At 32.6% G+C, this 26529-nt stretch overlaps 1 protein-coding gene and 1 pseudogene across 1 annotated transcript in view; both read right to left on the bottom strand.

Annotated features, from left to right (window-relative positions):
* The window catches only part of EIF3E (eukaryotic translation initiation factor 3 subunit E), a 45039-nt gene that overhangs the window by 2305 nt on the left and 16205 nt on the right, over positions 1-26529 (bottom strand). Inside the window, exons 8-10 of the mRNA XM_039853921.1 lie at positions 15258-15384; positions 14354-14455; positions 12904-13013 (exon numbers count right to left, since the gene is read on the bottom strand). Coding sequence (XP_039709855.1) covers positions 12904-13013; positions 14354-14455; positions 15258-15384 — 339 coding nt within the window. The remainder of the gene's footprint in view (positions 1-12903; positions 13014-14353; positions 14456-15257; positions 15385-26529) is intronic.
* Positions 17058-17176, bottom strand: LOC120595758 (uncharacterized; annotated as a pseudogene).

The following is a 26529-nucleotide window of genomic DNA, read 5'->3' as shown; positions in this document are numbered from 1 at the left end:
CAAATTATGATCAAGTTGAAACAGAGGCCATTGAAGGGCTTAATTTAATAAGTCTAAAGGCAAGCCCCAGCCCTTTTAATAGGTAAGTCAGTCAGTCAGCTGATGAAAAAGTATCTATGTTTGCATAGATAGTATTTAACAGTATATAGTATACATATATATACATATATGGGTGTTTACAAACATCTTTTCACCTGTCTTCACTGAAGATATTGTACACTTGCCAGGCCTTCTAATATTATTATCACTGGTTTGATGAAAAGAACTAGAATATCAAAAACAAAATCATTCCTTAGAATATTATAAACTAAAATTTCCAATCTGATAGCATTCCCAATTTTAAAATATAAATATTCACGACATTGATACTTATGTAATTATGTGATTCCAGAGTTCTCAATCCAAATGTAACCAACCTATTTAATAAAAATATCTTATGGGACTAATACTATCTGTGCTATCCCTATAAATTTTGAAAAAGAGCTAATAAAATTTCATTCAAAATGTCAAAATTAAGTTAGGCTATTAATAAAATATTACAAACTAAATTTATAAAGACATACTCATTTAAAATCTGTCCTTAGAATATGCTTGGAGTTAAAAACATCATGGTAAGTACGAGCCAACTCAACTATAAAATTCCCTGGATTTAGGCATCAAAATTTTGTTTTCTGTTTTTATGACCAATTTTGCTGCAACTGCACATTCTCAGTAAACATAAAGAATAATTAATCCATGACTATTACTTCGATTTCATTTTATTCTCTTTACTGCTGTTTTCTAACTCAACCTTATTTTATTTAAGCTACTAAAGACAGCAAAGTGCATCATTTTACTCAAATAAGCAGGCGGTTTTTTTAGACCAGGAAAAATTCCTAACCCTATTGTTTCCTGTGGCTTCCCAATAAACTCCTTGTGTTTCCTACTGGTGTTTGACTTTAGAGGTGTGGATTCCATTCTTTTGTACTGCTCAGGTAAACCAATATCTGATACTTTTACCTGAAGCTGCTACTCTAAAAGAACAGATTTTCTAAAACATACTTATTATTTTATCACCTCCTATAGTAATTTATCTTTTGTATGCCTCCCGCATCCTCCAAAATACAACTCTTTAAAGTAAGGCCAAGGCCATTTTACTCTGAAAAGCACAAATGAAACAATTTACACTAAATATATTAAAACTCCAATCTCCAAAATCTCTACAGTCTGCTTTTAAAAAGCAGAAACATTATTCCCAGTAAGTCACTAATTATGTGTAGTAAGCATCATGAAGATTTTTTAAAAATTATAATATAAAACCTGATTACGAAGGCTGTTTATAACTAATATTATAATGAAATATTCAGTAACTAATATTATAATGAAATATTCAGTCTTGAAGCTTAGATTACTGGATTCCTCTTCTTGCTATCTATATCCAACTGAGAAGTCTTATCAATTATCTCTTTAACCATTATGTCTTACCTAAGGTCCTTACCAATGTACTCTCATTTCAAACTCTCCTCTCCACCAGCCATACTATACCTCTAGGTTCATCAGTTAAACATGTCTTGTTTTTTAACTATTTCAGGGCCTTTGCACACATTGTGTCTTCTGCCTTCATCCACCTTTCTTCATTTAGCTTTGTTACATGGGTTTCGGCTAAAACACCATCCCTTAAGCCTTATAAGACCTCTCTCAACTGTGACAGATCTGTCTGATGCTTTCATGGCCCCTTACTTTTTTTTTTTAATAGCATTCGTAACAGCTGTTGTTGTTTTTGTTGAATATCTGCTTTCATGATAGACTGCATATGTAACCCAAGAGCATGCACCATAGCTTCCTCGTCCACTGCAATATATCCCACAATTAGGACAATGCCCAGTACACAGAAGGCAATTAAATTTACTCCTAGGTTCCTACCCTAATCGCTACCCTAGTTCAGACTCCATTACTATTTACTAGTTTTCCAAGTAATCTACCTCTTGAGTATCTCCTTAATCTATTTTACATAGTTGAAAGGTTAGTCCTAAAACCCAACTAATCAGTTTATTCCTATGTTCCTTTCGAAACTTTGACTGGATTTAAAACTTCTACCAAAACAATAAAATTCTAAATTTTATGTTTCTCATTCATGTTTTTCTACAATCTAGCTACAATCTAACTTTCCAACCTCTTATTATTCTCTCTCATGAATACTAGATGCCAGCCAATCCAAATCATTTCTCTTCCTTCCCTGTCATTCATTCAACAAAATATCAACTGTGTTAGATGCTACGCTGGTGACAAAATAGTCTGTTCTCCGCCTTTATAAAGTTTAAGCAGAGGGTCAGAGTAGAAGACAATCATCTAATCCCCAAAATACATATAAACTATTTTAAGTGTAATGATAAAAAAGTGGAAGAAGTTATGGGAGATGCAGAGGGTTTACCGGTTCTAGCCTGGAGGTTTAGGGACAACTTATCTAAGAAAATATTTATGGTCAGCTTTTAAGATAAAAGAAAGAAAATTCTATTTTAACTCCACCTAGAATTCTTCATCTCTACCCTTTCTTTACACTCATAGTCTAAATTTCATATTCCAATGTGGCGGGGGCAATTTGTCAACATGTATCAAGGCCCATAAACGTCTGCATGCTCTGACCCAGAATCCCGCTTTGGGAATTCAGTGGTTTGCATTGTGCTTGTTGATCCTTTACTTATTAAATCAAGTCAGAAAAAAACTTGAAATAAGGTCCAATAAGTATGAATAAATTATTGATGGCATCTCAGGTTATCTAGGCTATCAATCACTCTGAGAATGAATTAAAGCAGGGGTTCCCAGTTCTCTGGCCGTGGCCTGTTAGGAACTGGGCCACACAAGAGAAGGTTAGTGAACCAAGCTTCATCTCTATTTGCAGCTGCTAGGATCATCGCCTCAGCTCCACCTCAGATCATCAGGCATTAGATTCTCATAGGAGCACTGGTCTCTGGTGCCAAAAAGGTTTGGGCTCACTGAATTAAAGAAACATGACAATAGTGCAGTTTCTTTTAACAGAAAAATATACACAGTAAAAGAAATTAATAAAAAAAAAAAAAAAAAAAAAAAATATACACAGTAAAAGAAATTAATAAAAAAAAAAGTAACAGAAAAATATACACAGTAAAAGAAATTAATAAAAAAAAAATCCTCAACTGTTCTTCCATTCTAATGATTTTATGCAAAAATAGTAAAGATTAGAAAATAAAAATGTAATATCTTATTAAAACTGAAAAAATGAAGTTGCCATAAGCTATTCTACACCATGCTTACCTTGCGTTATTTAAAATAATTGTTTATTAATAAGCTAAAATATAAAATGTATCAAAATGCAGAATTTCTGAAAAAATATCTGATTCAATCTAGATTTTAAACACAAAAATAATTTCCAGATTATTCAGATTACACTAAAAATATCAACCTTGTCTGCAGGCAGTATAAAGTATATATTGAAATATTTTTGTAATCCCTTATACACATCTTTTAGTTGACTAGCTCTCCTGCTCAAATGACACATTATAGTGAATATATGTTAAATAAGAAATACATATTGAACCACAAAAGACCCCGAAAAACCAAAGCAATCTTGAGAAAGACGAACAAACCTGGAGGCATCAGGCTTTGTGATTTCAAACTACATTAAAAGCTATAGTAATCAAACTACTTTTGGCATTAAAAACAGACACAATGGAACAGAATACAGAGCTTCTGCAAAGTAAAGGAAACTATCTGCAAAATGAAAAGGCAACCTACCAAATGGGAGAAAATATTGTAAACCATATAACTATCCAAAATATATTCAGATATATAATATATCCGAAATATATAAGGAACTCATATAACTCAACAGTATTTTTCCAAAGATATAAGAGACTGGCCAACAGGTACATGAAAAGGTGCTCAATATCATTAATCATCAAAGAAATGCAAATCAAAACTACAATAAGATATCACCTTATACCTGTTAGAATGGCCATTATCAAAAAGTCAAGAAATAACAAGAGTGTGCAAGAAAGTGGACAAAAGAGAACGCTTGTATATGGTTGGTGGCAATATAAATTGTGCAACTAGTATGGAAAACAGCATGGAGGCTCCTCAAACAATTAAAAATTGAACTACCATATGATCCAGCAATTCTGTTCTGGACATTTATCCAAAGGAAACGAAATCACTAACTCAAAAAGATATATGCACAACTATGTTTGCTGCAGTATTATTTACAATTATAGCCAAAACATGGAAGCAACCTAAATACCCATAGGTGGATGAATAGATAAAGAAAATGAGACACAAACGCACACATGAATATCATTCAGCCACAAAAAAGAATGAAATCTTTCCATTTGGGACAACATGGACAGATCTTGAGGGCATTATGTTATGTGAAATAAGTCAGATAGGGAAAAAAATTACTGTATGATCATACTTATATGTGTAATCTAAAACAAACAAACAAACAAACAATCAAAACCAAGCTCAAAGATACACAGAATGGATGGTGGTTGCCATAGGCAATGTTTGAGGACTAGAGGAAATGGGAGAAAGGAGTCAAAAGGTACAAGCTTTCAGTTATAAAATAAACAAGCCTTGGAATATAATGTACAACATGATGACTATAGTAAATAATATTGTACTGTATATTTTAAAGTTGCCAAGAGAGTATATCTTAAAAGTTCTCATTAGAAGGAAAAAAAATTGTTAACTGTGTGGTGATGGATGTTAACTACTTATTATATGTACAAATATTGAATCATGTACACATGCAGCTAATACAATGTTGTATGTCAATTATCTCAATAAAAAAACTAAAATAAAAATTATCCTTAAAATCCTTTAAAAATTAAAAACTATTGCAATATTGCATACATAAAATAAAAAGTTGGAAAAAAGATGCTGAGAAAATCTCAGAATGTAGAGCAAAAAAACAAAAAGATGAAAAATAGGAGAAAAAAATATTAGAAGCCTGGTCCAGGAGGTCCAATATTCAAACAGGAATTCTAGAAAGAACAAACAGTGAACGTAAAAGAGAAGAAATCATTACAGAACTAATTCAAGAAAACTTCCCAGAACTGAGAGCATGCGTTTCCAAACTAAAAGAGTCCAGTACGAAAAATTAAAATAGAGCTATACTACAGCATATCACTGTAAAATTTCAGAGCAATGGGACAAACTAAAAAAAAAAAAAAAAAATTCCTCCACATTTCTAGAGAGGACCCATATAAAGGATCAGAGATAAAAATGGCTTCTGACTTCTCTAACAGGAAGCAAGAAAGCAATAGAACAATATCTTCAAAATTCTGGAATAGTTTTCAAACCAGAGTACCACGCTTTGCAATACATTATTGAAGTATTAGAGTAAAATAAGACAATTTTAGATGTGAAAAAAATTTACCTCCAAAGCACCGTTCCCTATAAAGTTACTGAAGGATATGCTTTGCCAAAATATGATAGTAAACCAAGAAAAAAAAAGGTATATTGTCCAGGAAACTGGAGCTCTATAGCAGGACACGAGCTAAGGTAAGGGGACTCCCCAGGACAAATAAATGACAGAGGGAGACAAATACGAATCAGACAGAGAGATCAACGAGTCTAGATTTTTTTCCAGGAAGATAAAACTGATAAAACAATCTTGAGAAGAAATTTATAAACTGGCAGAGTTTGAAGTGGAATTAATGATAAAAATATTAAGAAAAAAATGAGGACAAAAGTGGTGATTATCAATTCCAGGACAAATAAACACTGAATACTAAAACACTCTACAAATCTACCTTATTTCAAACAATCTAGTGCTGACTCAAAAATCAAAAGACAATTATAATAGATTAAAGAGTGCAGAAAAGTCCCATATACAAATGAGAATTCATAATGTGATATTGGTGGCATTTCAAAACAGTGGGAGAAAAGAGTTTTTCAATATATCATGTTGCCTAGCTATTTAGGGGGGGAAAAGTAGATGTCTTCCTTACTCTCTATTCCCAAAATAAAACCTAGATGGATTTCCAGAGAAGAAATAAAGCTATAAAAGTCTTAGAAGAAAACACAGGTAAAAAAATATATAAACCTACTGTGAGAAAAAACTTTGAAATACAACAATTCAGTACCATAAAGGAAAAGATGAATAACTTTGACTACATAATTATGTAAATCATTCCCTCCAGGGGAAAAAATACATAGAATCCTAAGTATTATTTCAAAAGACATAGTAAAAGTAATTATTACACCCTCAGTACAATTTCATTAAGCATGTTCATACCAATAGCACACAAGTTACTTGTTTCTGGGCAGTAATTAAGACCAGTGGTTCCACTTAAGAACATAAGACATATAAATCTAAATCTAGAGAAACAGGGTTTTACCTTTTTACCAATTCTAGGTTGATTTTCTATTCGAGTTTCAAAGACTCATCTTTTAAATAGTCTCTCTCCCACAGCCCCAGCCCCAGCCCCAGCCCCAGCCCTAACATATCTGGGGTCTAGCATTTCACATGCTTATTAATTACATCTTTAAATAACCTGGCTTTTCAAATTTTACTTGATAAACACGATGTACTTCAAATACTATTGACAGCATAAAGCTCTGGGAACTTCTGGCCTGCTTTTCACGGAATACTGTGGCCAACTATTTAGCATATCCAAAGTGCTTCAGTCTTTTATAAGGATATGCTATGGCAACTAATTAAGAATAAGTGCTAAGTGTAAACTGTGTTTAACTGTAAGATTAGGAGAAAAAAAGAGAAAATTGAGAAATGAAAACTGCTATGTGTGAAAACTTAAAATTCTCATTGAATTTTCTAATATCTCATTAGTCAAAAGAAAGTAAATTACTTTATAGTTAACAAAGTTAACAATGGCTTTTGAAACTACTTTATCTCCATCTGGAAATGCACTTTTCTATCTCTCTAATATCAGGAAGTATAATTATGAATATAAATTATGTGGTAATAAGTATTTCAAGAAAAATACTAAGGTCTAAATGTTAATAAAATAAGCAAAGTAGAATAAAAATGTCTTCATTTTATAACTTAAATGCAAGAGCAGTTGGCAAATCCCTTCTTTTGTGAAAAGCCAAAACTAACCCCCTATAGAGGAATTATATTAATGTATGCTCCAACATGTTTATCATACATATTCAAAATATTACTTCCATACTTTGTTTTTATCTACAATTGAAAACTGGTCCAAGAATTATTCTAGAACAGCTTTTAAATTTCAGACACACACCATATCTGATAAACTATTCAGCTATACTAAATTAAATCCCACCACAGTAATCTTTTTTGACATGTGTTGCATATTTTATGGTAAACAGATTCGTAACTTATCCTACAAATCTATAGGGTTGTATATACACTGATAAAAACATTCTTAATATGCATTTTTATGAAGATATGACTATCACATGTGCTTACAGCCATTTAGTCAAGAAACCTATCAACAGAGAATGTTCCAAATAACAAATGAAAAGAGTTGTTTAATAAACAATCTTGGATTTTATAATACTATTCTACTCAGCATTTGAAATATGTCCACTGGGGGAAAGAAAGGAGGCCAGAGACAAATCCTTCCCCTTCCCTCTGCAAAGGCTGATCGAATATCAAATAACTTTAATTAGAGGCAGAGATAGGCCAGCATAAACTAGTGAATGGAGTAATTTGTCATAATTAGTAAACAGTGGAAATGAGTCTGTTTGGAGCTTAAAGAAAGTCCATTTAGAGAGTTATCAGGGTTCACTGAACCTTCAATCCAGATTACTTCTCTGGTTCTCCAATATACAAATTATGTCCATGTTATTCTAATTACTCTGTATTTTTCTCAAAACATCCACCATAATTTGTAACTATCTTTAATATCTGTTTCTTCTATCTTTTAAGCTTCTAGGGTGTGCTCCTTCCTTTCTACCCAGTGTCTGGCCAGAAGAGTTGTTCATTCACATCTGTAATATTTTCTTTTTTGAACAACTATACTAGTTACACTGCTATTAACTAATGATATCATAATCATAACACGTATTGTATTTATCCTCTTCAGAGAGTTGAACACTACATTTTAAAAAGGTTTTGCACATTCTTGAAATGACAAAATTATAGAAATGGAGAATAGATGAGTGGTTGCCAGGTGTTAAGGAGAGGTGGGGGAGGGGCAGTGGGTATAAAAGAGCAACTCAAGGGATCCTTGAGATTGACAGTAATGTATCAATGTCAATATCCTAGTTGTGATATTGTTTTGCAAGATGCTACCATTGGGGGAGACTGCATAAAGGGTATCTCTTTATTATTTCTTACAACTGCTTGTGAATCTAATCATCTCGAAATAAAAAGCAAAAAAGAGAAAAAAGAAAAAAAAAAAAGATTTGCATCAGAATTACTTATAGGAGCTTTAAAAAATACAGATGCCAAGATTTTCCTGCCAGAGAACGTTTTAGTTTTTAGGGGCTGGGCTCAGTCAACATTAATTTTCCTTATTTCTTTTTAAAGCTTCCCCCTTGATTCTAATATGCAGTTAGGCCTACACGTCACTAATTTAGAGCAATGATTCCCCAAGGCTGATTGCAAAAGAATCACCTAGGAAGGTTTAAACGCAGATTCTCAAGCCTTGATACCAGAGATTCTGATTCAGAAGGTATGGGTGATGCCAGAAAATCTATTCATTTTGTTTAAGTTGTTGTTTTTAAGTTTTTCAGATGATTTTTCTGTAGAGCTAGGTTTAAAAACCTCTGAATTAGAGAACAACAGTTTTTCTACATATTGTTTAAAGGTAAACATTAGCTCTATTGATCATTATCTTAGAGTCTGAATTAAGATGTTTAACTGTATTTATAAAAGCCCAACTTATATGCTTAATATTTTCAGTCATATTCCTAACCTTTTAAAAACATTTAGAAGCTTACTCCCTGAACTGAGTCTCACTGAATGCTCCCCTCAAGAATGTTTCCCTTCTTTAAACTTACAACCTAAGATTTCATTGCTGCTCTAAGAAGAATATTTCTTTTTTCATATGAAGCTACACTTTCTGCTCACCCCTATATTCTTAATTCATAATATACCAAATCACTGTTCACTCCATTACTCCAGCAAGCTTTAATTATGTGCATAAAAAACTGATGCAGTGGTTCTCAATCCCGCATGTACTTTGGAATAACCATCTTTAACAAATAGCACAGTAGCCCTATTACACATCACGGCATATAGCATACTCAGAAAACCTGATCCAGAAAGCTTGGAGTGGCTTCAGGGACTCTATTTATAAAACAGAACTCTATAGAAATTCTGAGACACAGAGTTAAAACATTGACTTATGGTTTCTACTTTTATCCTCTGGCTCAAGTGACACACTAATGAAAAATTTGTTTACATATGTTATTTCTAAAAATATCTACTGTCACAATGAAAAATAAAGCACTTACAGTGAGGTACAATACAATGAATGTCAGAGAACTATCAGCCTAGGCTCCAGCATTAAACAAGACTTAACCAGCTTAATGTCTGAGCCTTAAATTTCCCAGGTACAAACGAGAAGCTAGAAAACAAAAGGATTGTACTGAATCAGTGTTTTGTAAAACTGTGTTTCCAGAAGTCTTAGGGTTCCATAGAGGTACCTTAGCAGCCGGGAGGGAAGCTAAACAGAGTGAAGTGGCCCTGATTTGATCTGCTTACACATATACAGTTGATCCTTAAACAATGTGGGGTGTTAGCTGTGCCAACCACCCACCGTCCAAAATCTGCATATAACTTTTGACTCCCCCAAAACTAAACTACTAATAGCATACTGTTGATCACAGCCTTACCAATAACATAGTTGATCAACACATATTTGCTATATGTATTATGTAATGTATTCTTAAAGTAAACTAGAGAAAATGTTTTATAAAATATTGCAAATGAAAATAATTCTTACACACATACAACACACACACACACACACGAGTTAAAAAACGTGGTTCTATAACTTAAAACCTAAGCCATATTTAAAGGGTTCAAAAAGCCACATATGGCTATTACCTACTATACCCTGGTTATTCACATTTCTATCACCACAGAACATTCTACTGAAAAGTCCTATTGTCAATGATTCAATAACTGTGTGTTGTCAGATTAGAAGTTCCCTATGATTTCTTCCAGCTCTAAAATTCTTCTCTAATATTTGAAGAAAATCCTTTTAATAAAACATTCCATAGATATCCAAAAATGTTTAAATAACCTAAATAAAAAGGAAATACTATCCCTGGAAGAGAGAAAAGATTTCTGGACTTTAGAAAAGACAACCTACTGAATGGGAGATTATTGCCAATGTTACCTTGGATAAGGGGTTAATATCCAAAATATATAACGAATTCATACAACTTAAGACCAAAAGAACTCCAAACAATCCAATTAAAAAATAGGCAGAGGACCTGAATAGATATTTCTGTTCAAAGAAGACATATAGATGGCCAAGAGACATTTGAAAAGATGCTCTCAATATCACTAATCATAGAGAAATGCAAATTAAAACCACAATGAGATATCACTTGGCACCTGTCAAAAGCTATCATCAATAAGTCAACAAACAAATGCTGGAGAGGAGGTTGGAGAAAAGGAAACACTAGTGTACTCTTGGTAGGACTGCAAACTGGTACAGCCACTATGGAAAACATTTTGGAGATGGAGGGTCCTCAAAAAATTAAAATTAGAACTACCGTATGATCCAGCAATTCCATTTCTGGGTATTTATCCGGAAAAAAATCCAAAACACTAATTCAAAAAGACATATGCTCCCCTTTGTTCATTGAAGCATTATTTACAATAGCTAAGATATGGAAGCAATCTAAATGTCCACTGACAGATGAATGGATAGAGAAGGTGTGGTACATATACACACTGAAATATTACTCAGCCATAAAAAAAGAAAATCTTACTATCTGTAACCACATGGATGACTGTAGAGGGTATTACGCTAAGAGAAATAAGTCAGACAGAGAAATATCGTATGATCTCACTTATATGTGGAATCTAAAGAACAAAATAAATGAACAAATAAAATAGACTCATAGATACAAAAAACAAATTGGTGGTCAGGAGGATGGGATGGGTGAAAAAGGTGAAGGGATTAAGAAATACAAGTTGGCAGTTATAAAATAGTCACAGGGATGTAAAGTACAGCATAGGGAATATAGTCAATAATATTGTAATAACTATGTATGATGCCAGATGGGTACCAGACTTATTGTGGTAATCACTTCATAAGGTATACAAATACCTAATCACTATGTTGTACCCCTGAAACTAATATAATATAGTGTGTCAACTGTAATTAAAAATAAATTTAAGAAGAAAGTAAAAAGAAAAAAATAAAAAACTACACTGACGTAAGTTCAAAACTTCTTAGGTAATGATATCATACAAAAGTTTATAGAAGCAGTCCCACTATATTACCTTATTTGAACAGCACATCTCTCTTGAGTAGACAGGACAAATACTCAATCTATTTTACTGGTAAGGATAGTAAAATGAATCCCAAGAAGGAAAATAATAAATACACGGTGCCAGAGTTAGTAAAAAGCTAGAACTGGAACAAACCTTCTTACTCATGGTACCTCAGAAACAAACACCAAAGTGACAAAACATTATCATGGACAAAAATATAAGATCACTAATACAAAGGAAAGAAATTCATTCATTCAACAAGTATTTATTGAGCATCTAAACTGTACGAAGTTAGTATACTAGGTGCTAAAGATATAAAAAGGAGAGTCGGCTTTCAAAAAAAAAAAAATCACAAACAGCAGATTCTAATTAGAAATGAGGAAAATTCCACAAGAGAAACCAAATATTAGCATCCCTCTTTCACAAGCCCAATTTATAAGTCTTAAAAAAAAAAAAGCTAGAATTCAGTTATCTATTTATTGTCCACCAGAGTCCCACATATGCTACACCTGTATCTTTATTTCACAATCAACAACATGTTAGTAATTTTCAAGTATTCTTTAAGAGAATCAGACTTTTTAAATTATAAGTCCACTAGTTATAGTAAAGTACTAATAAAACTGAAGTCAAGGCTTCAAATCCCATAGGAAAAGCCCCAAGATCATACTATACTTCTAGCTCTGAATAACCACTTCAATGACAACCCACTAAAATTAGGCAAGCAAGTATGGATGCCTTAACAAAAACAAATGGCACAAAAGAAAAACTTTGGTCTACACACAATTCCTAAGAGGCAAACATTAAAGTGGTAAGTTTTCAAGTATTTATGGAGCATTTACTGTTTGACTTCATCTATGGTCAAACGGCACTGGCTATTTTTCAAATTCTAATACATAAAACTAGTTTCTAATAGGTTATGTAAGTTTCACATTTTTTCCCCAATACTTTTCTCACACAACAGAGAAAATTTCAACTAAAATTCACCATAATTTTTCCACGTTTCAACATTTTAGGATGTCATAGGAGTTTACTATATGAGAATTCAAATATATAATCAAATAAAACAAACTCAATTTACTGAAATGATTACCAAATGTGGTCTTTCAACAGCGTTTTCCGATTTACTAAGGGCTAAATCCTTATTTGAACTCCTGTTGAAAACGATTCTAAAACTGGATACTTCTCTTTTCTTCCTACCTAATGGTATAATAGTATTGTTTAAAAAAGTAATTGACAATCATAATATTGCCTTGAAGTTATCATTTTCAAAAATCATGCTGTGCCATTCACAGAAACTAAAGAAGATACTTTTGATTCTGCAGTATCCCAGAATTCAAACATGTCAGAATTTTAAATAAATCTCTATTAGATTGTTTCCTTTTCTTCTAAAGCAAAGTGAAATAAAATCCAATGAACTGGAATCTTATTAAATGTAATGTTACAATAAGTGGAAATCTTCAAGAATATAAAAGTAGAAAATATAAGTCAAATCAGGATGTTCTTACTTAATGCTGATACACTGGTGGATGCGACAAAAAGTCTCAAATATGAAGAGACGAGCATTTTCAATGAAATCCTCAAGACAAGCCACCAAGAAGAAGTCATTCACAAGCACCTATGTGCGTAAAATATAAAAGAAAAAATTAATGGCACTGACAAGCAATTTTAAAAAATCTGACTCAAAAACTTTCTGTATGTCTTACTCACTGTTCCATTCACTAGAATTTTCTCATCTAATATCACACTATATACCAAAGCACTTTATAGAACACTATGTTTGAGCCTCTAATAAATTAAATAAGTAAACGAATACTACAAGAAAAGACCTAAAGAACCACAATGCTTCCTTGATCCACTTATGAAGTGAGCAACCTTGGGACAACAGAGCTCTCTATCAGGTCCATTATCCTAAAGAAATGCTCTGTAGATAGCATATCTTTTCCAGCTATTTAAGAATAGTTATGAATGGATTAACGAGATGTATAGTTCCGTGATTGTAAGTAGGCTTGAAAATCTACAAAAGATAAAAATTCAAAGGGTAGCTCCTACTCCACAGACAATATCATAATTAAGACAGGATATTTTAACTTTGAGAATAGCAACCAAGTGCCCCTCTGCTTTACTAGGGCCTACATACTTAGCATAAAAAATGTACACCAATATTTAATAATGCCATATGACATTTAATAATACTGATAATGACTACATGAATACATATTATCACACTAGGTTCTAACTTTAGACTTTGTCCAATGTTTAAAAATCACCTCTGAGGGTATGTTTATAAAACTTGCTTTTTCTTAGAGAAATAAGATCTTGGTCTTTCAACAAACTTGGCCTATTTTTGTGCTAACATTTGGGTCCAAAAATGAAATTGGCAATTAGTAACTTGTAGATTTGGTAATGCACTTAACAGGTAAATTCTTATTTAATTTCTGAAAAATTACATACTAACTTATTAAAAAACCACATAAATCTCTTTCAGTTGCTCTGAAGGTACTTTAGTTTCTACCAACCAACAGAAAACATTATAGTTATAAAAATCACACTTTTAGCTTGACTGGTTTATAGCAAACGTTAAATATAATCATGTGAAAAATTCTAAAAAATAGGCCCACTTAAAACAAATTGAGAATCACAGTTGTGATATGCAGTTCTAAACAACCTTGCCCATACATATGAAATAGTTCACATATCTACTCATTCAAGATAAGATACAGAATTATGAGTGTATGTATGAATTTATAATACTTCCAAAGGTTTAACAAACTGTCCTAACAAAAGGGATATACATGGCAACATTAAAAATGTCTTCACTTCTACACATTTCTAAACATTATGTCACTTTACTATTATCATATATTTGATGTAATTAATAAAAAAGATTACAGGATTAAGTCTTACAATATACAAAAATTTAAAAATATTAATTTATAGGTAAATATTCATACTCACAGATTCGCATTCCCTCAGCTTCTTCTGAGCCCCATCAAAGTCAAAGTTGACATATAAACATTCAACAAACTCTGTAATTGGGTCTTTATATGTGTAAGACTCCTGTAAAATTAAGTCAAAGGTCAAATTGGATCTAATTCAACATTGTTTAATAGACTGCCCCTAGAATATCCCAATCTTCCTATTTTATCTTCCCTTACCATTAATTTCTAGCAAATTACCTAGTATTATCTTCTCAAAGCAATTGCTTGTATCCTGATTCCAGGCCACACCTTAAGCTTTTAATGCCTTCCAGACCTAGTTCTCTAAATATTCATCCTAAAACCATTACAAAAGCTTTCAGATTCCTCTATTGATAAAAGTATCCCTTAGTTAATAAATAGTGATGAACTTCCCCAAGTAGAAGGGTATTCATACCCTATTGAATAAAATTGTCTTTTTGAATTTCATTTATTCTTACATCGAATAAATATTTAGGTTCTTTTTCTAATCCTTAGTTATTGCTGAAAAACTCACTATATGTAGGGCTGCAGCTTTTGCACAACTATTGTATTCTATTTAAAAGTCACTATTCTAGAATTATGTAGGTAGTGACCTCCCAACAAACAATTGTAAGCTTCAGATCTCCTTCACTCTTTGCAATAAGAGACACTAATATACAATGTATATTAGGGATCCACCTAGCAGAGAGCAGTACTCATCATACCTCATCTCTAACATATCTATAACTCATTCGTACTTCATCTCTAACATATCTATAAAGACAGTAAATGCTCATTTGGGGCATTTGGTCTCTTCTCTCTTCATGTACACTTTCCTTCTATATGTAAACATTTTAAAGAAAAAGTGGTTAAACCTAAAGTTCAGGCATGTTTTAAAAATCAGTACAGATTTTAGTTTTTACCTGTTGAATGACTTTGACCAGATCTTTTAGCACCTGTCGGCGTTTTCGAACATCTTTGTTTGTTATGACTGCTGTAGTCAAATAGCGAAGGATATGTGGACACATTGTCTGAATTGCATTAAGATACCTAAGGTAAAAATATAAAGGCTATTTAATATTAATAACTTGCCCAGTTTTTCTAGACCTACAATCACATGTGATTTAAAGAAAACACTTGAAGAACCCATTAGATTGCACTGTTTCAGTAACCTAAGATTTTGCAAATACTCAAGAATGAATATTCTAAGGGCCATCTACTCCAAGGAAACAAAGAAACAGAAGTACGCCAGCTGGTATTCCCCAACTTGAAGTTCACTAAAGAGGTAAATAATTCCTATCATCATTGTTTAGTAATAGGATTTTGAAAGACCCTTATACACACTATCGGTCTGTTCCAAAAGACTGCTAAACTATGTACGACTTTCAGTCGTTCACTATGAGAACAAATGTGTGAAAACCTATGTGCAAATCACTTAGAAAACCAGGCACTTACACAAATTAAAGAATTCAGGAAGTGAAAGATTGGAAACTATAGAGAGAAAGAAACTATTAAAGTATTACAGAGTTTTGGTTAAATTGGTAGTGCTGAGAAAGGAAGGACTAGATGTCAGACAAACATCAACTGGGCCTTGGCTAATATTCAGCAAATCTTGCTATTCTGATGATCTGCAGCTGGCCACCCTATCACTTGGTATTTATCTTATATTTCTCCTGCTCAAGTTCCCTTAAATAAGTCTCCAATTTTTATCCAATAAGTACCTCAGAGTGCCAGAATCTATGCCGAGCTTGGCAATATTTGTCAATAAAGTCCATTTCTCTTAGCTAAATATTCAAGCTGCAAAGTACCCATCCGGCTCCATCTCCCACCACACTGCTTCCTGCTTTCTTCACAGCTCACTCCACATGGATTGCTCTCCTAAACACAAACCTCTGAAGCCTAAGTTCTAGTCATCTTCCAAGGTCCAGCTCAGATACCTTATCTTCCAAGTGGTCCCAGACTATATTAACGCATCTTTGTATTTTATTATATTGTAGGTTCCCGATAAATTGTTTGAATTCTTTAGAGAACCCTAGACTCTGACAATAACTTAATACCTAGTCCCACTGAAATCCCCTTTAAACAAGGCAAGGTATAAAAAGAATCAAAGTCACTCAAGAATAAAACAATTTCTAGGAATAGATTAAATAAATCAGCTAAAATTTTCATTACCTAAAAAATTAAGCCTGAAATTTAGGCAGAAACTTTTAAACTGTAATATTTGTTCAGACCCATTATTTGTTTCTATACCCTCTTGCCACAGATCTCATGTACAATGTCAAGAAAGCATGACTTTTTCCTAATATCCGTTTTGATGTAGGTAATTTTAGCAGGCATTTATGGAACTCATTTATAAATTTATCCATATAAGCTAAAAATTTAATTTATTGTATATAATGTTAAACATTTGTTTACTTATCTTCACTTTATATCATTGAACCACGTGTATCTTCACTATTTCTCTGGAGAATGATTTCTTTGGGAAACCACCTCTCCCTTTCTGTGAGTATATGGCAGGGGTTGGCAAAATTTATGTAAAGAGCCTGATAATGAACATTCTAGGGTTTGCAGGCCAAGAGAATATTATGCACTTTTATAAAAAGGAAACAAATTTCCAAAATATTTTATTGACAAACTCAAAATTATAATAGCTGAGTATAAAAATTTGTTATACGTGTCCACTAATGAGAAAATAAAATTTCCTTATTATTTATTTTTTTAAATGCCTACAGCACCTGGTCTTCCTAGGTGGTCTCCCACCCAAGTACTAACCAGGTCCAACACTGCGTAGCTTCCGAGATCAGACGGGATAGGGCTTGTTCAGGGTGGCATGGCTGTAGTCCTTATTTTCCTTATTGGAGATAACTGGGTTCAAAAGTTAGAGACCTCTATCATTAAAATTTATGGCAAATGTTTACCTATTAATGATGATATGTAATGAGATTTTACATACTTAATCTTTAAAAACGTTTTTCGTACACATTGATTGGTACCACCAAATACCGATATCGATTGACAAGCATATGATTTTAATTTAGCGTATTTGTCACTGGGAAAGCATTTATATAATCCTGTTAAATTCCTCTTTTGATATTGCCTTTTAGCATATTATTACATTGCAGATGAATCACTTCCAATTCAACTGCACAGTTAAATGAATTTTGAAATATGGAAATTTCTGTTGTAATTACAATGAGGTCTCAAACTTTCTGGAACTGTAATCTGAGCTCAAAAACATATATGCTGCAAACTTGGATGGGAATGATGGTCTCATTCTCTCTGGACATTACTTGTGATTCACACTATGTTAGTCGTCATCAAAATGACTACTGCAGTGTAAGTTTTGCATGTAAGTACTGTTTCACTTTGTAATTTTAGGCTGAATTGATAAAGAAACATTATCTAGTCTATAGCAAAAGTTAATTTCCAGAGCCATTCAGGGCCCAATAATAGTGGTTGAGGGATTTTTCTTGTTCGGAAAAATTATATTCTCACCTCAAGCTCAAAAAAGTCATAACAAAATTTTGTCACTGCTAAGCCATCCAACTGCTGTGGAGTAGGGAAAGTCAAGATATTCTATTTCTATTTCTGACAAAAATTCATGGACTGATAAGTCCACAAGAGCAAATAAATTCACTGTTGACACTAATTGTTAATTAATACACCACAGATTCAAAAACTTTACACAAAGTACCTGGTGATGAATAATGCAATCAGTAACCATAAACTTTGACGACCTCACATTTTTAAGAGCTTTGTAAATTTGTCAACTGAGACTTTTCTCCCCAACATATTTACCACTAAAAGTTTTAGCACGTCTTAGCAGATTCCACTTCAGACTGTACTAAATTAGTGTTTTTTCAACTCTGAAAATATTTTCACCTATAGCTGTTCCACACAGACTATTCATAGAGGCATATTCTTCAGTCACTTCAAATCCAGTACTGATTCCTCAAATCAACAACTAAGCCACACTGATAACATCTGTCGGACTCATTAAGAGCCAAGGAAAACCACTAAAAATCATGTGTTCTTTTTAAATTCACTACTGATGTTGCCCCCAATATCGTTAAACCTGAGTAACTGTTCCCAGTGAAAGGCTAATAGTTTTAAACAAGTTTATTTTTCTTAGACATATTTCTTTGGCTACGTCAAACAAACACGATTTAATAGAATCATCAATGGTAAATGGCTTTCCTTACTTGGCTAACAAGAGCTGCTCAGATACTCAACTTTGGTTGAAACCTCATTTTTGTTAATTTCTGAGGAAACTCTGTTATGATGAGATATTGTTTTAAATGTCCTAATTTTTCTGACAGTTGCTTTGCTGTCAGTGGGAATACTGTAATGAGTACTTACAGTTTGGTAATGTGGTTACCCTAACACAGTGGTCCCCAACCTTTATGGCACCAGGAACTGGTGCTCTATGAGAATCTACTGGCCTACTGATCTGAAGTAGAGCTGAAGAGGTGATGCTAGCGCTGGGGAGAGGCTGCAAATACAGATGAAGCTTTGCTGGCTTGCCTGCCACTGACTTACTGCTGTGTGTCCTGGTTCCTAAAAGGCCACAGACCTGTACTAGTACGGAGGGTGGGGACCCTTGCCCTAGCATCTATAGTGTAAATTCAACGCTTTGCTTTCCAATTTGATACAAAATAAACCCCACTCCGCAGTGCCTTAAAAGTAAATTTGAAGTCCACTTTTCTTGATTTGACATGATGAATATGCACTGGTAATAAAAGAGGTAAAATGTTGCAGTATGTTGATACACAGCCCTTGAACACCCCTCCAGGTTTAACTGTAGCATCACTGGGATTCATAGTGCATAGAGTACACAGTGTGAGGCAAGGAGGGTGCAACAATGTATGATCTCTCACAACAACTCAACTCTGCCATACAGTTCAAAAGTAGCCAAAGAACATACAGTAGTTCCCCCCTTATCCGTGATTTCGGTTTGCACAGTAGTAAACCACAGTCCGAAAATATTAAATGAAAATTCCAGAAATAATCAATTCATAAGTTTTAAATTGTATGCTGTTCTAAGTAGTGATGAAATTTCAAGCTGTCCTGTGCCATCTCACCTGGGAAACGAATCATCCCTTCCTCCAGCATATACGCACTGCATTCTCTATGTACCCATTAGTCACTTAGTAGCCATCTCAGTGATCAGATCTCCATTGTTGTGGTACTGCAGGGCTTGTGTAAAAAGTAACCTTTATTTGGGGTTAAAAATGGTCTCAAAGCCATTCACGTACATTATATATATTGTTATAATTATTTTATTAATCTCTTACTGTACCTAATTTATAAATTAAACTTCATCATCAGTGTATACATAAGAAAAAAACACAGTATATATAGGGTTCAATACTATCCATGGTTTCAGGTATTCACTGGGGGGTCTTTAAATATATCCCCCATGGGAAAGGGGGGACTACTGTATGTAGAACAATGAGCATAGCTGTGTTCCAATAAAAATTTATGGACATTAAAACTTTAATTTCACTTAATTTCCACAAGTCACAAAGCATTATTTTCATTTTTCCAACCATTTCAAATGTAAAAGCCATTCTTACATCTTAGGCCATAAGAAAAAAGGCAGTAGGGCACACTGATTAGCTCACGGTCCACAGACTGCAGACGCCTGTGTTACAGCATTACCATGGCTCCTGACTTCCAAACATAACAGAAACTCTCGACCTTCTAGGGTAAAAGCGATCCTTCCTATGTATGTATGTGTGTATATATATATGCATGCATGCATGTATGTATGTATGTATGTTTTATATAGATCGATACATAGAGGAGGGAAGTGGGGCTCATAGGTGATTCCTGTGAAATTATCTTAGTTCACATTCCTGTAGGGAACAGTAATTACATATTTAGTTCAAATACAAGCAAAACCACAGATGTGGTTTACAGCCTACATATGACCATTGTGCACTTTTGTTCTACTTCTCTTTATCATTTCCTTTCTTCTCTGTCAATTGAAATTCAAGGGCAGATTACTTTTCATCCTCCCTGGACTCTTCTAACTTCTCCAGGTATCACTGACAGCTGTTACAACCAGTGTGTACAATACATCTGTACTTAGCTAAATATGTTCTCATACTACCTCCTGTTATTTGTTTGGGTTATAAACTATGTAAGAACAGAGGAAATACCACCCCTATTTTTGAAATCTACCTTTATTATTTTTCTCCTTTAAATAAGAGCCTCAGTATTTATAGTATTCTAAAGTATAATTTCATAATAGGTCAGTAAAAATGTTTTAGTTTATTTTTGCTCTAGCATAATCCTGCTCCAAATGTGCAATTTTATAAAGTTTTTCTACCAAGTTTTCTAATTCCAAGTTAGAACATTTAGTAACCAAAGAATAAGACAAAATATGCCCCAAAATATAAAATGTTTAAGTATCTATTATGTGCAGGCTATTACAAGAATATAAAGAATAAAAATCCTGCCCTCAAATACACTTATAATCTAGTTGGAAAGATAAGGCAATTCTAAGTTTTTTGTTTATTTTAAAGGCTTTACACAATAAAATACCAAATATATGGTAGACACAATATACAGGACTTCATGAAGAAAGTAAACCTGGGCTGGACCTTGAAAACCAGGAAGATTTTGAATAAGTACAAAAAAAAAGAAGACAATGGCACTTCTAGAAATGCAAGCTAAAAGAACAAAAAATGGAGAACACTTAGTAGAACTTCAGAGGATGGATTTTTAGGTGGGGACCTTATAGGTCATCCTAAGCTAGAGCAGGTAAAATAAATGCATGAAAAAGATCAGGAACAATTAGAAAATACAGGAAAAACAAATGCAAAAAGGTCAACCAGGATAAATTCTGAACACTATCTAGTTGACTCTTAATAGTAAAACTTGAAATTTCTTAGGAAATTTATGTTATTTTTATTTAGAAAACAAACGCTCCGTGCTAACCGAACTTTTGAATTTTTTTTTTTTAAACTGGAGAAATAACTAGAGTATTGTATTACGAATGCATTCTTGTCCCTAATAACATCTACATTTGGTGGCAAAACCTCATCCCTAATAGCCTACGAACACTTATACATGATACTGTATCTTATATATTATGTTACATTTAAAAGTTCAACATTTTTCAAATGTGTAAATCATCTCCATTTTAGATTCAGAATAAATTACAGCAGAAATAGTAATATATATGATGTAAGAGACTATCACCTGCAGTTGCATCTAAACTTTCACTTCGAGGACAGCTATATAAATTATCTCCAAAGTACTTTTATATTTTAAAAACCCTGATATCGCAATCTATATAAACTATCAATACAGTCTATGAATCACATTAAATTGTATTACTGTGCTATTAGAAATTAAAAACAGGAAGAATATCTTTCTCCATTAATTTCTACTACTGTCAGAGACCACTGAAAAACATACTGATTGTAGACATATCAATGCAAATAATATACCATATGGCTATTCTACTTAAAGGATATGCAATCCAGGTAAATGAATGAAACAATGATCTGTTAAGCCAACTGGGTGCTCTCTCATATGAATAAAGAATCAAGAAAAAAATCAAAATGAGCCATGAAGACATTACTAATGAGGAAGAAACTATGATGGCAACCTGACCCTATGGCAAGTGAAAACAGTAAGCACAGTATTTGGGCGGAAATTGAAAGTTGTAATACTACCAAGTAGTTTTCTTTTCCACATTTTGTTAACAGGCTATTTCTGTTATTTAAAAAAAATAGTACTATAGGCACAAGGGTTCTTACTGGGTGGATGAAAATGTTAAAAACCTGATTTATGGTGATTGCTGTACCACTTGGTAAAGTTACTAAAAATCACTGAATTGTAAACAGAGTCTTCTGGTAACCTTAGCACAAATCAAAGTAGTGCTAAGGTTACACTAGTAGTGGCTGTTATTTTGTACCACTATGTTTTTGCAGTTAAAAAAAAAAATATGCCAGTTTCAACTATGTCCTTGATTAGGCAGTAGAAATTCTTAATTTTTAAAAATTTCAGCCCTTGCATACTTATCTTTTAAATATTCTATATGACTAAATGGGAAATGTGCATAAAACTCTTCTGTATACTTTAGTGTCATGGTTGTCTTAAAGCACTGTATGACTAAGTTGTAAACTGAACTAGTTGCTTTTCTCATAGAATACTATTTTTCCTTGAAAGAATGACAAACGAAAGCTATTTGGACAGCTATTTGGGAAATATTTTCTAGAAAATGAAGTGAGCTTATCCTTCAAGAAAAATAAATAAAATTAGAGCTTTCAAAACACAGCATTTTGGAAAATTTGTATATCGAGAGCTTGACTACTTTCCAAGCCCTTTCTAAAGGAGTTAGTAGTGATAATGCATATGATTTTTTGGTGTTGTGTGATATCAACATATTTGGAATACCTGTTTAACTCACTGAACCAGTACTTCCCCAGCAACCAATTGCATGATGCTATGAATCATGCTTTCAGATTCCACATTAGAATAACCTTTAAAAAACTACTACTTGTATAGTCATGGTGTATTATCAAAAACAATATTCACAATTATCTGAAAAGGTTATTAAAATAACAACTCTCTTTCACAACTACATGTATGTGTGAGGCTAGGTTTTCTTCATATCCTTCAAAACACACTGAATAAAAACCAGGTATGAAAGAAGGTATAAAAATCTAGCTGTCAATTAAGCCAGAAATTGAAGTGTCTGAAAAAATGTAAAATGATCTCACACTTCTCACTAAATTTTTTTTTAAAGTTATTTTCATAAAAATATCAACTATCATCAATTTACTATTTGTCATTTAATAAATATACTTTTAATTTCTTAGTTTTAATTTCTAATATAGCATCTATCAATAGATTTAGCCAATAATAAAACTGCACTCAGCTATTCTTAAAACTGTAAAAGGGTTCTCCAAGACCAAAAAGTTTAAGAGCTATTTACTTCTAACAATAATATTCCCAAAGACAATTATGAGGTCAATTTTTTCTTCTTCTAAACATCCAATGGCTCCTCAGTGTGAATATCTAATCTGAGTCTTAAGCGGGGTAAGAGGCTGTCATTGGATTTTCCAATAGGGTCCTATTTGCCTTACAAAGTTAGATGGAGAACTATCTCCCCATATACACATACTTTTTGTTTTTTGGCTCCAAAATAACTGATAAATCCATCATGACCCAGAGACCTTTTAGTGGAATCATAAGAAAACTAAACAAAACATCTCAACATTCCTTTCCTCAGTTAACTGATCTGGTAAGGTTACACTTGTGTCGCCTAGGGCATTTCAGGTTTTGAAAAATATCATGCAAGTATACATAGTATTCACTTATGATTTTTAATTTTTCTTCTATCACTTGTCATATAGAGCCATTTTCATTTCTATCTTTTCCATTTTTGAAATGAAATTAGTTTTAAGAGTATTTTCAACATTTTCTAATATATTGCTAATTTCATTACTCCTGTGTTTTTCTTCACTTTTAATCAAGGTTTTTTAAAAGCTAAAGTATTCAAGCTGTGAATTAATTTCTGGGTGTTGCTTTTGCAGATATTTCATAATTAACATTTAATCTCTTCTTTGATTCAGTTATTTATATGACGTTTTAGTTTTACTTCATTCTTTCCAAAAACTAAGAAATTTCTATTTTTAAAAACATATTGGGAGATTTTAAATGACATAAGGTATTGTCTTTTTTGTGTATGAACCATGGAAATACAAAAAAAGCATTAAACACATTAGTAAAATATAGCTTGATAATTTACCAAGTCTTAATTTTAATTCTAAATTATTTTAATTATATGACCATGAACCTTTATCTCACTTTAAAAAAAAAAATCTTTTTTGCATTGTTTTCCTTTGTAAAAGTTTATCTTAAAACTTTCTTTAATCTCAATGAACTAGCTTTCTATTTCTAATATCTTTTACAAATGGTTTTAATAATTAAATATACTGTTGTAATCTCACGTAAGCCATAAGGTTGTCAGGAATTAACTTATAATGTTTCTCCCTTACTTGTATTATAGAATTTTCATAATGGGTTTGAATATTTTTATTCTTATTTGCATGCTTCATTTCATTACTTGAAAATATTCATAAAGCCACTTGCATTTAATAATGTTCCTTTCTGGATACATACATAACTGCAAAAAACACAGATTAGTTCCATTAATAAGTAGCAGTATGGAAAGCTAATTCTTAGTGATTCCTAGTTCAGGAATAGCTGTCTTACCCTTAACTCATCCACTAAGTGTCAAAAAGAGCCAACTGTTACAGGCTCCAATAGTCATAGTCAAATCTCCTCATTCAAGGGTAGGCTCATTTTCCTATCCTTAATTTTGGAGATATCAATCAATCCTTAATCTTACAGGTTTTATTATTCAAGAGGGAGGTAACTACATGTGTTATTTTTAATCTCTTCTCATTTGAATATATGTTTGACTAATCTCTATAAATACTGAGAAATATATCTTTAATTCTTGAGTTTGAAATTCTCACAAAACTTTTTTTTTTATAAGATGCATAGATAGTTTAACATGAAAGACATGTTAAATAGATAGATAGATATTTAACATGAAAGACATGTTAAATAGATAGGTAGATAGCTATTTCATTCACTCACCAGCATTCTCAAATTTCTTGCAATGATTTACCAATTATTTCTCTGGATACTCTAGATTCATCCAGTAGTGGTTAAGTCTCAACAACTACATGCAATTGTAATTGTCAGTATCAAACACACAAAAAAAGCCTCTTCTAAAACATAATATTTGCACAAAGGGTACAGGAAAAAGGTACTTCTCAAGAATCAAGGTATAAGGAGAATTAGACTGCCTTCAGAGGATTAAATACACAATGCCCCACAGCAGAGAGAGATTAGTAAGAGAAAGCTACCAGATTAGGAAAACTTTAGAAGAATTTGATAATAGCTATAAACAGTTATGTCAATATGGGATAGTTGAGGGTGGAGCAAGACAGGACGAGAGAGAGAGATACTGATCTGAAATGAAACCATGAAAAGTAAAAAGCGAATCTTGGAAATGTCACTCAAATGTTTAGGGTGACATACATGCTATAAATGTTCATAATCTGGTCCTAGTAGCAAGAATATCTCTATTGCAACAACATATTAGGACAGCTTAACCTGAGGGTGCCATTAAACATTCCAGCTATATAAATTTTCTATCCTGATTCCAAGTACTCATGAAGAAACCATATGTTTATTATATGGCTTCCTATGTACTAAATCTACAGGGTCAGAAATATCCAGCTAAATGTTTCATGTACTTAGTCTTCTTAGCACTTATACTTCTCATAAATTATTGATGGCCTTCTGGTTTTACACATTAATCTTTTTAAGGCTGGTTCAGCTTTGCACTTCATAAATCCACCCCTAGGATACTGCCAAATAAAGCTGAAAGTTCACAATGCAGAAGGACAGAGCAAAGTTAACACCACTCTAATAGAATCTTATTTTGACAGACATTGGCTTTTCTAAAACCTTTTCACTAGCTTTTTACTTAATTTGGCATATGGACTATGACTTATATATCATTCCAGATTAAAACAACCTATCATATAATCCAGAGCAAGCAATATATATATAATTTTAAAATTATATCTATACAATTTTGAGTTTCCCACAAAGATTTAAGAACAGCTCAGACAATACAAGACTGTTACATACACATTAGTGAATCTAAAAGGTGTACTTAAATGCTATAAAGTAACACTAATAAAAAAGAAATAAATATAATGCTGTGCAAATTTAAAATTTTTTCTTGTAGTTTACATTTAAAATTTAATGCTGGGACCCAGGTAAAGACCACACATTGTCCTCTAACTCATTTAATACCATGTAGTTTTTTTTTCTTTTGTCAAGGAGAAAAAAATAATTTTATGTTACAAAAACTCCTCTGCCCATGTTCAGTTTTAATATACTGGACCAGAATGTCATGTAAATACTGACTCAATACATTAATACTGAATTTAAGTTGTAATGTTAACATGAAAAATAAGCCAGGCATATGTCTGTTAAAAGTCCTTCTATTTACTTTCTATTTGCTTTTATTTAGATTCAGAGGAACACTAAGCATTTAATGCAGAGAATACAATATATACCATTTAAAAAAAATGGCTCTCTATTTCTACACAAAACAATTTACTGGCACTTCTTGGATGGATAAATATT

This window comes from Pteropus medius, unplaced genomic scaffold, assembly GCF_902729225.1.
Source record: "Pteropus medius unplaced genomic scaffold, Ma_sr-lr_union100, whole genome shotgun sequence".
NCBI classification, from domain to species: Eukaryota; Metazoa; Chordata; class Mammalia; order Chiroptera; family Pteropodidae; genus Pteropus; species Pteropus medius.
Note: the sequence above shows the minus strand (reverse complement) of the source record. Positions and strands in the feature narration are given on the sequence as shown.